We start from the raw sequence: 15558 nt of genomic DNA on the forward strand, positions 1-15558 counted from the left end.
CAAATAACAATGAATGTGTCGAGGAAAGAGTAAGGACATATCTTAATTATTTATTAATAAACTTATTCTGAGTCAGTGTCGCAAAGATCCTGACTGGCAATCTCCTCTTGGACTCGCCTTTAGAGAAATTCATCTTTACGGATTACATGAAGGAGTTTTTTTGTTTTCGATTTGTTTTATTTCGTTAAGTAATAATTTAAAGCTTTCTATAAATATATTTATTATGTCTGTGAGGCATATACATTTTGCTTCATTTTGTTAAGCGCTCCTGTTCAAAGACGACAGAAAGCGCATAATTTTGGTTTTCTTTATTTTATAAAAACGCTGTAACGTTTTTTGATGTACTACTCGTACTTTGTGAGCAAAAATGACGGATAACTTTAAATTGCTCCCACTGAAAAAATGCAAGTGATTGCTCTGGCGCCTCGATGTCCTGCAAGCTTTTTATAAGCAAACTATGCGCCTAATAGCACACATTCTTTAACGTTTAAGCTACCATAGTTTTATACTTGAACTGTTTTATATCTTTTATTTTAGGCAAGTCGTGATGATCTGAGAAGGCAAACTAATCAAACAGACAAATACGCAACGCATACTCTCATTTTAAAAAAAATCACGCGACCATCATCTCACAATGTTTAATAATAAATAGCCTATCTTTTTTTTTTATTAAAACGAGTGATTTAGCAATGCCGCGCCATTGACAATCCAACTGCAGAGAAACATCGTGGCAACGTGAGGACTTTTTCCGAAGTTCAGCTTATTTCCACTTGATTATGTGTTTAATGTCAAAAAAATCCATAATGTCTAGGCCAAAAAGATCGAATCCTGTGTGTGCGCGCATCTTTTATAACTGAGGCCGCTCTCTTCAAAAACCGAAAGTTGCTTCTTCTGTCTGGCAATATTTCGGCTTTTAATATATGAAAAGTTTATTTAGATGAGCCAATATTAAAAACTGCAATAAAGTAACTGAGACGTGCGGCCACACATCGAATCTGAGGACTGATTTCTCTCTCTCTCTCTCTCTCTCTCTCTCTCTCTCTCTCTCTCTCTCTCTCTCTCTCTCTCTCTCATTCAGACATCGAGCCACAACACAAGTCAAGTTGCAAAACTTAGGCAGGTGCAGCTGACAGGTAGAATAGCTGAAGCCTTTACGAAATCTATCAAAATGCACCTCTGAAATTAATAGGCATAAATGTCTTTGAGCCAAAAAAAAGTCTATTGGTAGGATATCTGTAAAAACGCAATTGGAGCCAAATATATGAGTTGTGTAGCCTATAAATTATAGGCCTATTAATTCTAATAAAATGAAAACTAAAATTAACAATTCATTGCATTTTTCGTTTGATAAAAATATACGTAAACGAAAAAAAATCAAAGGGTGGCTAATTTGTATTAATGTGTTTTAATTTTAATGAAAATATGCTCAGCATATTTAATTAACGGCTATACGCCGTCAATAGGCAAGCCATTCAAAACATATACTTTTACCGTGTAATTGGTTATAATGTATATTTTACAATAAAAACTAAACGTAGCATGTCTCGCTGTCATTTAAAACGTTTAATTCATACCACACCAGAGCTGTGGACCTGTAGTGTTTAAACTTACAGGGCGGTTGGTCAATAGTCTTAATGCGCACTGAACTCCAATCCGAGGGACTCGATAGTTACTCGATAGACAACATTAACTTGAGAGAATTAAAAAATAAAAGGGTTTTTTTTTTTTTTTAAAGGAACAACGCGCAAATCTGCAACAAAAAAATAAATAAAAATAAAACGTCTTGGCAGTGCTGTGTGTATTCCGCCACTGACAGTGTGAGACGCCCTTATGCTGCGCCTGTAACTGCCGCTTGTAAGAGAGATCAAAGCTGTATCGATAAAACCAAAAAGCAAGATCATTTAGTTATAAATATTCCATAACAATACTTATCGAAATATTTATACATTTACATGTTGTTTATTGAGATTGTGTGATCTGTATAGGTTGTCTGATCTTTCCAGAAGCTGTAAACTGACACATGTGCGGTGATGTTTAGCTCTGACGAGGCGCTTTTATTTAGCCTGCCCTTTGATTTTTTACATAATGTTCCAATTCTTAATTTTTTTTCATATAGTTTAAATATAAAATGAGTGCTCGCTTGTTTAGTTGTGATCATTATGCAAGGATCATATTTCATATTCGGTTTATTCTTCAATAGCCTAAAGATTCGTTAATAATGTATTTTATAAACGGATTGTTCATAAGGACTAAGCTGTTAATATATAACATAGGCGTTTATGGTTGTTATTTGTGTGGTTCCAACTTACACTGTTTTTTTCAGCCTGTAGCAGTGTTGTGTTTTATTCGTTATGTAAATAAAAGTTATGTTTTGTTTAATAACAGGAATTTTTTTTGTAGTTTCCTTTCTGTCCATTTAATTGACACCGAATTGGCAACTCCCGCAAAACTGAAAGTGAAAGTATTATACGCACGCATTTATAAGCTATTTAAAAGCAGAAAAAAAGAGGAAATGAAAAAATGCCCACTCCCACGGTGATACCGGTATTACCGGTGTTGTCACATGTCCATTAACCGGTGGGGAAATTTCCTCACCGTCACAACCCTACCCGCAGCCACAGTACGCCGGAAATCCGGCGTGGTGCCGGAACGCTATCACCCCTGTGAGTGTGTATGGATGTTTCCCAGTGATGGGTTGCAGCTGGAAGGGCATCCGCTGTTTAAAACATATGCTGGACAAGTTGGCGGTACATTCCGCTGTGGCGACCTCAGATTAATAAAGAGACTAAGCCGAAAATAAAATAAATGAATGAATAAATAATAATAATTATTATTGTTGTTGTTATTATTATTATTTATATTATTATTTTTACTCTTTTATTTAAAAAATAAAAAAAATAAAAATAATTTTTTCAAGAATCACTTGACTAAAATATTTTGTATAAAAAACATATATTACAAAAAAAACCTGTCTTGTTTCAGCAATTTACGAAGAACACGTTTACCAAGTTTCATTTAATTTAACCTTAAAAATAGCTTAAAAATAACAAAAAGGCTTAAATGTTAATTAAAACATAAAGCTAAATATTTATAAAAATTACTCATTAAAATATTTTGTTTGTAAATCAATTTACAATTTTGTATATGTTCTTCAATATAAATTTGCTAGGCGAGGCAGTGGCGCAGTAGGTAGTGCTGTCGCCTCACAGCAAGAAGGTCACTGGGTCGCTGGTTTGAACCTCGCGTGGGTTTCCTCCGGGTGCTCTGGTTTCCCCAGAGACATGTGGTACAGGTGAGTTGGGTAGGCTAAATTGTCCGTAGTGTATGAGTGTTTGTGTGTTTGAACATCTCCCAGAGATGGGTTGTGGCTGGAAGGGCATCCGCTACGTAAAAACTTGCTGGATAAGTTAGCGGTTCATTCTGCTGTGGCGACCCCAGATTAATAAAGGAACTAAGCCGACAAGAAAATGAATGAATGAATATAAATTTGCCAAATGAAGCAACATTTTTTTTCTATTTATGCATTCCACATCAATATTGATCTATAATGTGACAGCAATGAGCAGCTACCATTATTGCATGATTTCTGAGAACAGTCAGTTGTTTGGCAGCAAAAGTGAAAGGTTTCAATCAGCTCCAGAAACAGGCCACATCCACCAAATGACATGCAGATGAGGACTATGGGCCTCTGTTTACTTGTGTGTGTGTGTCAACAGAGAAGGCACATCTGGAAGGGCCTGTTTTCATTACGATGCCATAAAATGATTACATTTGACAGTGACTCAAACCGCAGATAATTATTGGCAGGAAAGCGGTGACTCAGAGAGGCGTCTAGACAACCTGCTGGGTGAAAAGGTCTTGCTTCGTCTCACCTGCAGTGACATCTCAATCAGCATTTGCAGCTTTTTAATGCCCAGCCACACGCTCTGTCCTTTCACCTGTTTGCCAATATTCGCTCGCTCTTCTTCCTGAAAGCCTCCAAGAAGCTGAAATGCACACAAGAGGAGAGAACATCAGTTACGGTTGCAGAGAGACAATCAAAAACAAAATGACTTAATAATAAAAGTCAGTTGAACACAACAAAACAACTATCTAAACTGGGTAAACTATCCCTTTAAAGAAATAGTGCACCCAAAATGACAATTACTCTATAATTTACTCACTCTCAAGACATCTTTGTGTATACTTTTTTTCTGTCAGACGAACACAGTCGGAGTACACTCAAAGAAAAACTCTGCTTGTTCAAAATACTTATTCAAAAATATAATTCTTAAGGCTTTTATGGCAGGGGGGTCAACTTAATTGTGTTGCGTTTAATCCACTTACATTTCTAAAAACAATTAAGCTAACTTCATTGAACTGTGTTGAAACAACATGAAGGAATTGTGTGGAACCCAGGATTTTTACACTGTTATTTTACATTGTAACCTGGCTCTTCCACGTTGTTGGATAGTGGCTTTTATTTTCAAGCTCTCAAAAGCTTCAAATGAACCCATATGCGGTCCAGGGGGTTAATGCATGTCTTATGAAGCGGATTGATGTAGTCACACGTACACAACATTGTAAGAGTAATATACTGTTTATCGTTATACCGTAATGACAAACTGGCTAGTTTTCTTGTTCATTGATGTATTCTGTGATAAACAAACTGTATGGTAATTGGTTCCTGCAAGACGCTCCTATTCCTGTAGCTTTGAATTAAATTGAATCTTTATTTGACATATTTTAGGCACATTTTACAAAAATACAAGTATCCATTACATTTTGAAATAAAATTGTCAAGGATAAAAACACAATAAAGCTCTGGGCTTGTTTCCATTGTGGTCCTCGCTGCTAAAAAAAAAAAAAACAAAGTATGGCTGCATACAGTTAATGCATAAGACAAACGGTACCTCCACATTTCAAAACAGTAACAAAATTATTCACAAAACAATGACTTACAAAAAACCATCATCATGCACCATGCAAACTATCCTCTTCAAACAACCATCTTTTGAGTCTTTTATTTGCTTTATCATTTTTGGTCATTTGTTCCAGATGATTGCACTTGTTTCTAAAAATATATTTTTCCCCACTACACTTCTAAATTTAAATAAACAAATCGTCACCTTAGAATTATAAGGTTTTATCTGACATTTTTGTCAAAATTAAGTTATTGGCATATTCTTATAACATGACAACTTATTTACATTATGGAATGTTTTTTATAGGTTGTTTAAATTTTAAGACTTTTTATTTTGAAACAAAACGTTACACACATATTGTTTGCTAGGGAATGCAAAATCTTTAAAGCTCAATATTTCAAAATCATTTAGAACGCAGATAGAACCTTATAATACCGAGGTGACGAAATAATAAAATCCCAACCCCTAGTACTATATGTATGTAATTGCCTCCCCCATTTGAAAGAAGTTCACCAAATAACTAGGAACCACATTATTATTTTTTAAAACACACTCTTTTATTAGCAGTTAATATACTTAATTCTTAAAAAAAAAAAAAAACTCTGTGCAAATTATGATTTTTTTTAATTATTCATACTAATTTACTTTGTGCCTTTTGCTATTTTTCCTTTATACTCTGTGAGCAGCTACTATACCAAAATGAAGTAGCATAATCAAAATGGGGTTGAATCAAAGCTCCTGCCAATAATTTTAAAGAATAAACATCCAACAGGTCAGCTCGCCTTGCTAAGAACCTAATTTTCCACATATCTTCATTAAAACCTTTCTTGCCATAGCATCTCCTAATAATTTATTATCAATTAAACATGCCAAGGAGCAGCAAGTGGTGCAGTGGGTAGCATAATCGCTCATCCAAAGACATGTGATATAGGTGAATTGCGTAAGCTAAATTGTCCATAGTGTATGATTGTGAATGAGTGTGTATGGATATTTCCCAGTGATGGGTTGCAGCTGGAAGGGCATCCGCTGCATAAAACATATGCCTCTGTAAGTTGGAGGTTCATTCCGCTGTGGCGACCCCAGATTAATAAAGGGACTTCGCCGAAAAGAAAATTAATGAATTAACATGCCAAATAATCAATGAACGTTTTTTTGACTCAATCATCAAATCATTAATCCTAACCACAAACAGAGTCATCTTTCTTTAATTTCACTTTTAAAGCAAATCAGATAGCTTCTGTTTTACCTATGTGCAAAGAAAGACTATGATCAAACAGCAGTAGTACAAATTTCTTAACTGTGAACTCAATGTCTTCCAGTGCCGTTTGTCTTGATGAAACACTAAAATTGCGGCATCATCAGCATAGAGATAGTGTTCCACTGAACATGCTACTTTAAAATCATAGATATATAAAAGAAAAAATATTGCTATGGGTCAGGACACACCAAGTGGACACCTGCTAACAACTAGCACCAACGAAACCCAACTGGGTTGTCGTCTCGTGTCCCCCCACCAAACGGACGAAAGCCAACTGAAATGAGAGCCACACTCTGCACCTGCACAAGAAGACATATCTTTCCACTCTGCATGGGGGCAGTAATGCTTTCTTGCTCCATAGAAGTAAAATGAACTTCTGATGCATACAGACAAAACATAAACAAAGCAACATTTAATACCATTATCGTTAATTGTAATTGTTAACCTATTGTATCGTTAACACGGTAATTGCCCCTTACCCGGGAGGGATTCACTCCTGCAAATATGTCTGATAATCTAATAATTCATATCGTTTGCAAATATTTGAGAAATGCTCAAAACTACAAGGGCCATTTATGTGGGGAATTGTGTACTTTCTACTTCACTACGTCACACTCGCACTTTGATTCATTGCGGAATAAATAATTAAAATGCTCTCTTCAGCTGATAGCCCCAATGACGATTCTGCAAGCTGAATCAGGCCAACAAGATCAGTGGTTAACCCGATAGAGGCGACGCATGGAACATACCAAACCAACTAGCCTGACTGATGGACTGATGAAGGCCAACAGCTGACCATCGGCTGGTGAGTTTATAATTAAAATGTATAAATATTTATGTTAAAAATACATTGTGATCTGCTTCATTGGACATTTGTCACCCTAATAGATTAGTTTTACAATAGACTGATGTGCTTGTGGAAGCTTTGGAAGTCACTACCATTATACAACATGGAAAATTCAAAACTACTCTGACTGTTCATCTGTCAGAAAAAGACATAGACACAGAAGATGGCTTGAGGGTGAGTAAATTATGGGGTAATTTTCATTTTTGAGTGAATGTCATTTAAGGATGACCTTCTTTAAAGGATTAGTTGACTTCCATAACAAACATTTCCTGATAGTTTTCTCACCCCCTTGTCATCCAAAATGCTCATTTCTTTCTTTCTTTAGTCCCAAATAATTTAAGGTTTTAAAGGAAAACATTTCAAGAAAAAATATCAAGATAATGCTGGCATCCCAAATACTGTGAAACGAGATTTAGTGGTTACAAAGTATTTACATATTTAAGTCCAGTATCTGGCAAAAAAATCAGGCACGTTTTTATTATAAAATGTATGTTTTGACTGAAGAAACATGAATATTGGTAGACAAAGGGGCGAGAACAATATATGAAAAATTTCATTTTGGAAAGTGATCTAATCCTTTAAAGATCTAATCCTTCCACATGTTCAAAACCTGTAAAAAAAAAAATTCTGTTGTAGATGTAAAACAAATTGTCATGAAAACATATATACAGTGGCAGAAATATAATTTAATTTGAAGGCAATGCTAATAAAAAAAATAGAATTATGTGCCAGAAACAGGAAACCTGCTGTGCGTTTCCGAAAACAATCGTTAGCTAACTAGGGTTGCAAGTTCTGTTGTTACAAACATAGTTTGTTGATTTGGTGTTTCCCAAACTCGTCATTCCAACATTTGCAAACTGCGTCCCAGTTGTATGCTTCCAACAACACTTCTGGAGCTGTAGTTAGAAACAAAGTTCCTGGCTGTGTTCTATTCCTAGTTATCCCCCTATGCCCTATTCGTTTAGAACATTCTGACATTTAAACTTAGAATTATAAAAAAAAACAAGAAAAAAGAAAAAAAAACATTAAAGTCATCTCTCTTAGGCGTGATTTGCTTTCAAAGTGTTTTTACAGATCAGTTCAGTTCAGTTTTAGCAATCTTCGTGTTTACAATTGCGCTCCCTTCACAGTGCACTTTGAAAACATTGATGTCATTTTGAACACAGCCGTGGCTCATGTTGAAAGCTATAGGTGACCTATTATTTAAAAGTGGAAATTATGTTAAAAGTCTCCAAAGCTTGTGAAAAAAAAACATAGCATACGTTAATCGTTTAAATTTGTAGTAGATTATTAATTTAGAATCTGTACTGTATATGACATGGGTCTGTTGGTTAAAACATTTCTGCAGTGGTTTGCATGTGTCAAGTTGTAAAAGTAGACTTTTCAAAAAATAAAAAATAAATAAACAATATCCCACTTAATAATAATAATAATAGCAATAATAATAATGATAATTATTATTATTATCATAATCATTACCATCATCAATATTATTAATATAAGTATGATTTTTTCCATTTCCTAATAAATAATAAATCTTAAATTTCATTTCTTAATAAATAGCCTCAGTATTTATTTATTTATATATGAGATTAGAATATGTGTTAGCTTTTGTAAGTGATTTTATGTTTTAGAGTAGAACATGTAATGTCCTCAATAATATTTGCAAAGGAAACATAGGCCCTATATGTGCCATTGAAAAAATATGGAAAATAATATGGAAAAACGAGTGCATGTTTTTACCAAAACTAATATTGTTTTTTTTCTTTTTTCTTTGTCCGCTTAAAACAATATAATTTGCACAAAGAAATTATGGGGTTCTTCTCTAACAAAGTCGTTACCACCTCGTTTACAGCATCATTATAGGCGTTTTACGTTATAACTAATGTGGTTCAAACGATGGATCTGCGAGAGAAACTACGGGTTTTCAGAAACACTCATCACTTTATTGTTCTTTTCCAAAAAGTTGCATCGTACTATGATAGTTCAGCTGCGAGTTACATCATGTTTGGGAAACGCACCCCTGTATAGCTTGTCATGTAATATTTTTTTCTTGTGTCTAGGAATTTGTTAAAAACATGAATAATGTTTTCTCTGCCTGAACACAATTCTGATCAGTATGTCTAGCAGACTTTATTCCTCATGTAGCAAATATGGTAAAAAATAGTTTGAAAGAAAAAAGATTAATGTGACTTAAATCACACTTTAAGCGGTTTAACTGGTCAAACTGACCGTAGTTTACCTTGAAACCTGTAATCGTGACAAAACTAATTATTGTTTTAACCTGGTGTTAACATCGCTAGGGTATAAACAACGAAAAATGTCTTGAAAAATGCTCATGGTAAGCATGAGCGATAAAGCACAAGCCTTTATCCAGACAATAAGCAATACATTTAAATAATCTTCACCCATATTTAGCATTTTACACTTGTGATTGATTGAAACAAACTGAAAATGTGGCCCTTATGAATTCCTCTATCTCTAACCTCCAGGGCCTCCATTAGATGTTCTCCTGTAGAGATGTTGGGGATGTGGATTGTAGTGCTGAAAGAGTCGGACATGCCCATCTCCTGCAGGACATCCTTTCTGCTAGTTGTGCCAAGAATCAACAACTTACGACCCTGCAGGATCAACAAACAAACAAACATATCAAATCATATCAAATCAACACTAAAGGTCAGAATCTCTCACTGGCTCACTTTCAAGATCTCCTAGTATAGCCATGGTGCCCAGCTACATGTAGTAAAGAGGTGGGCCATTCCCAGAGGCCCCAGCGAGCACAGGGGATTATGGGTCGCCCCCCTGTGGTGTCCACTATATGCTAGTGCATGTAAATGAGGTGCCACACAGGCTGCGGGCCTGCCAGGTCTCGGCTCTCTCACAAACCCTTTCTATCGACTCACCCGAGACCCGACTCCCTACTGAGAGCTGCTCTATACAGTCCTGATCTGGAGGAAAAGACCCTCAGCTATTCAAAACACCTTATAAACACAGCACGACATACACACTCACTGCCACCAGACAGCAAGACACAACAGGAGCTTGTTGGGGGACTTGTTCACCAAGAAAAACATCGCCACAGCCAAAAACAATAAATGCTTCGGATAAATATTTCAAATGTAGCCAAAAACTCAGATAGTCGGTTAGTGGTTTTGGTCAAAAGAATGTGAAAATTGTAAAAAGTGTGATGTGACAGAAGACACCTCTATTCAATGAGCTGTAATAAAGGTTTTATGTCTGTAATATGTAAATTTTTAACCACTTTAAGACAAGTTTAGCCAGTGGTTGACCACTTTTAGTAAAATATAAACTATTATACATATTACTTTGTCAAATGTTTGGGTCAACAATATTTTTTGATACAAAAATCAAACAAAAAGTGTTCACATGTAGCTTGAATAATATATCAGTTCTCTTTCAGGGGGTATGTATTTGTATATGTACATGCATGTTTATCTGCATTTATTTGTACACTAGACTAGTTTATTTGTCTATATTTACAGCTGAAATCAGAACTATTAAACCCCCTTTGAAATGTTTTTTCTTAAATAAAAAAAATTAAAATTAAAATATTTCCCAAATTATGTTTACCTGAGCAAGGAAATTTTCACAGTATGTCTGATGATCATATTTTTTCTTCTTATTTGTTTTATTTCGGCTAGAATAAAAGTAAAACCATTTTACGGTCAAAATTATTAGCCCCTTTAAGCTATTTATTTTTTTTTTTTGATAGTATACAGAGCAAACCATCATTATACAATAACTTTCCTAATTACCCTAACCTGCCTAGTTAACCTAATTAATCAAGTTAAGTCTTTAAATGTCACTTTAAGCTGTATAGAAGTGTCTAGAAAAAATCTAGTCAAATATTATTTACGGTCATCATGGCAAAGAGAAAATAAATCAGTTATTAGGACGAGTTATTAATACTATTTCGTTTAGAAATGTGTTGAAAAAAATATTCTCTTCGTTAAAGAGAAATTGGGGAAAAAATAAACAATGGGGCTAATAATTCAGGGAGGCTAATAATTCTGACTTCAACTGTACATATTTTGTGTGTGTGTGTGTATATATTTTTTTTTCTTTTTTTTCTTTTTTTTTTTTGTGGTTTCATTCTACCTACGTTGTATTATTTAAGACATATGTTGTTGTGTATGTATGTAATGTTATACAAATTATCGTTTTTATTTGTTTTATTTTATTTTATTTATTAACTTTTTTCTATTACGTTTTTTCTTCTCCCTCTTTCAATGTTAAATTAATGATGATTGTTGAGTTATATTATTATATATTATTTAGTATTGTTTAGATATTCTAATGAGATCATTCAAAAGTATTCAAAAGAAACTCCAGACGCACATGATCGCTGTTACCCTGATAAAGGCAGTTGTTTGCCAAAATACGAAGGCGGAGTTTTAAGAAATAGCCGTGTCAATAAAGGCTTTTTAATATGTTTTTCACATTTTTCGAGTACATTGGCATGATATTTGCTGAATATTTTTTTTTTTTTTTATATTTGTGATTATTTTTTATTCCCACCAAAGATGTACAGTGGTTGTGTAAACCAAAAGTATAATTTAAAATAACACTTTCTAAGGTAAAATATTTGAAAATGTAATTAATTCCTATAATGGCGAAGCTGAATTTCAGATGATTTCATGAAACATTTTCCATTGTTATGAATTGTCCTGCTCAGAATATTTGTGTAAACTAAAACATCAGTTGCATAATTCTTTGAAAAATAGAAAGTACAGCATTTAATATGTACAGTTGAAGTCAAAATTTTTAGCCCCCCTGAAATATTAGCCCCCCGTTTATTTTTTCCCCAATTTCTGTTAAACAAAGAGAACATTTTTTCAACACATTTCTAAACATAATGGTTTTATTAACTCATTTCTAACTTTTATTTTATCTTTGCCATGACGACAGTATATAATATTTGACTAGATATTTTTAGGACACTTCTATACAGCTTAAAGTGACATTTAAAGTCTTAACTAGGTTAATTTGGATAAATAGGCAGGTTAGGTTAATTAGGCAGGTTATTGTATAATGATGGTTTGTTCTGTAGACAGTCAAAAAATATATATACCTTAAATACATTATACAGACATACACACACACACACACACACACACACACACACACACACACACACACATATATATATATATATATATATATATATATATATATAATATATATATAATGTTTAAAATGCTTTTTTTTTTTTTTAAATACATTGCAAAAATAACAGACAAATTAATGAATCTTCACACTTCACATGAACATTTTAGCAGAGTCAGTTATTTGACTGATATGAGTTGACTAGCAACTTCTGTCAATATTTTTATTTATAAATGACCACAAGCAATCCTACATGGACCACACTATGAAAACACTGGTTTAGAAATATACTTGGGGTTAGAGGTTTTAAAAAGCCCTAACATTAGAGGTTAAATTATAAATCATAGCAGACTAAAATAACTCTGATGTGCCTATGAACACTTAGTGAGTGTCTCCACATATCTTAGATGCAAATATTACATTAAAGTGTAAATAAAATTCTATAAAATAGTAATCATACTTCTGAATGCTTTTTATAGTGTCTCTTCTTCCTAAATTTACTTAAAATATGTAGTGATACATTAATTCAGTTGAATTTGTGAAATTGACTAAAGTTACAGAGTGAAATATTCTGTCCAGCACATTTTATTCTGTGTAAGAGAAGGTGCTGCTCCCTGTCTATGGATGCCAGTATTACACATCATTCTCACCCGAGGAGGAGGTTTCTTCAGTAACACCAGCAGAGCCTGCAGCACCAGGTTAGAAAACCGAGGCCCGATGGGAACAAAATCTGTAAAGTCAAAAATATGATGGAAGACAGCGTAAGCCAAGTTTGGTATGTAAACCATCAATTAATTTAAAAACCTCACAAGATGAAATGAGGCCTACATGCGCCCCTATAATAATACATGGCTGCACATTGCTTGAAATAGTTAACTCTGGCTCATTCTAAGCACTGGGTAGTATATACTGCTTTACACAGCTTACTATTAACCCAGGATTAATAAATAATCTAAGTATTAATATGCTGATATTTCAAAATTGCTGAATTAATGGCTTAATCTTAGTCCTTATATCCATTTATACACTCACTGAGCACGTTATTAGGTAAACATGTCCAACTGCTCATTAACGCAAATTTCTGAGAAAGGAAACACTAACTCCAATAACCACTCGTTACAACTGAGGTATGCAGAAGAGCATCTTTAAACAAACAACACGTCTAACCTTGAGGCGGATGGGCTACAACAGCAAAAGGTTATACCAAGTGCCACTCCTGTGCGCTAAGAACAGGAAACTGAGTCTACAATTCACACAGGCTCACACAAATTGGAGAATAGAAGATTGGTAAAACGTTGCCTGGTCTGATATGTCTCGATTTCGGTTGTGACATTCGGATAGTAGCATCAACAACATGAAAGCATGGATCCATACTGCCTCTTATCAACATTTCAGGTCAGTGGTGGTGTAATGGTGTGGGGGTATTTTCTTTGCAGACTTTGGGCCTATTAGTACCTATTGAGCATCGTGTCAACTCCACAGCCTACCCAAGTATTGTTGCTGACCATGTCCATCCCTTTATGACCACAGTCTACCCGTCTTCTGATGGTTACTTTCAGCAGAATAATGTGCCGTGTCAAAGCGTGACTCATCTCAGACTGGCTTGAACATGACAATGAGTTCACTGTACTCAATTGGCCTCCAGTCACCAGCTCTCAATCCAATAGTGCTATCATGTTAATATGGACCAAAATTTCAGCGAAATTAATTCAGTTCCTTGTTGAATCTATGCCATGAATGATTAAGGCAGTTCTGAAGGCAAAAAGAGTCACGCCTGATACTAAGATGTAGCTAATAAAGTGGCCAATGAATGTATAGTGTCAGTGATAAGACAAAAGCAGGACAAATTTTGTTTATATGAAAACTTTATAATTGCATTTTACATTGCAGACTGCTGGTCATTATTTCTTCCTTAAACGAATATAAAAATGAAATGTCTCTTCTCTTTAATTGTTGTGCTTTTCATCACTATTTGACACATTCCCATAAAACTCTGAAAGACTTTTTTTTAGGGGGTTTCACACTGCATGACTTGCAATAGGAAAACTGCCGACAACCTTGTCTCAGTCCGCTAACTATGGCTCACAATCAAACACACACGAGAAGTGACATGGTAACAATGCAATGCCATGTAGTATATATTTTGTAACTAACTACATTATGATAAAGAAGCCTTTAGTGGGGTAGAAAATGTTCTTATTTTTCTTAAGTGGCTTTTGTAGGGAATTTCTCTAAAAAATTCTTTTTCAACCCGGTTATGATATTGCTCACATGACACATCAAACAGACACAGGTGCTCCTACCAAATTTACAGTAGTTTTTCCTCCATTTCTTTGGTCCAAATAGACCAAAAAGAAGGCCTTTTAACTTCTCCCCTACCTCCCGCTGGCCTGCAGATACCCATAGTAGTAGGTGCTGCTTTCTCATTGGCTGTAGGTATTTGCCGATGTTATTTTCAATCAGAACACATTTCACACAGCATGATTTGAATCTTCGATTCTCTCAGGGCTCTTGCATCTTTGATAGTTCACACTGTGTGATTGTTAGTCATGTAAACGAGCACTGATTTGGCTGTGATTTCAGGCATTTCTCTGTAATTTCTCAAAACCTGTTGGCAAGTCAAATTCGGGGCTAAATCATGCAGTCTGAACTTGGCATTAAGTGTCGTATTCATTTATCCATGACAGACCAAAAGCCAATAAATATCATAAAAAGAGATAGAGTGAGTTAATTTACACTAATGAACTTACCCAGCAGTCGCTCAATATCGTCCACCACCACACAGCTCAACTGAGACTTGTAGGCATCCTCAAATATCTAAAGAGAGAAAAACAATTAAGTCACTATTAAAGGTCAAAGGCTGGAACATCACATCTGTAACAAGTGCTTTCAAGCACGGGTCTGCTAATGCCTTAATCCACATATACAAGGTTGTTACCTTCTTTATGGCCTGACATTTGGCGGTCTCTGTAAAGCCGATCATTTTGTCTGGAGAGCAGATCTTGATGAAGGGGAACTGGGACTGCTCTGCAATCTTGGCCGCCAGTGCGGTCTTACCACTGTGAGCAGGCCCTGAGAGAGAAACATTCACACTCTCAGTCATATCAGATTGCAGCATTTTGGTGCGTGTTTGCTTGTGTGAAAAAGAGAACAAGAGCAGGAAAGAATGCTATTTTTTGAGCCTTTGGGTAAATGTGAGAGCAGCGTGTGTGTACTGTAACATCAAGCTATACATTACTTGTAATTTAAATGTCATCTACAATCAGCTACTCGGTTTTCAAAAATAACAGATATAAAATATAACTAATTATATTTAAAAGAATAGTTCACTCAAAAACAAATTATTTACTCATAATTTACCTTTCCAAACATTCTCAGTTTCTTTTTGTTTTGATGATTTTTTTTTTTTTTTGACGAATAGT

At 34.7% G+C, this 15558-nt stretch overlaps 1 protein-coding gene across 14 annotated transcripts in view; it reads right to left on the minus strand.

Moving 5' to 3' along the window:
• Positions 1-15558, minus strand: part of nsfb (N-ethylmaleimide-sensitive factor b) — an 85188-nt gene that overhangs the window by 38484 nt on the left and 31146 nt on the right. For all 14 annotated transcript variants that reach the window (XR_012387617.1, XR_012387618.1, XR_012387614.1 and 11 more), the window contains 5 exon segments: positions 15075-15208; positions 14887-14953; positions 12787-12866; positions 9496-9630; positions 3873-3986 (listed from right to left, as the gene is read on the minus strand). Coding sequence is in view for 4 of the 14 variants with exons in the window: in XM_073917652.1 (XP_073773753.1) it covers positions 3873-3986; positions 9496-9630; positions 12787-12866; positions 14887-14953; positions 15075-15208 (530 nt within the window). In the remaining 10 variants the exon portion in view is untranslated.

This window comes from Danio rerio, chromosome 12 (genome assembly GCF_049306965.1).
Source record: "Danio rerio strain Tuebingen ecotype United States chromosome 12, GRCz12tu, whole genome shotgun sequence".
Taxonomy (NCBI): Eukaryota; Metazoa; Chordata; class Actinopteri; order Cypriniformes; family Danionidae; genus Danio; species Danio rerio.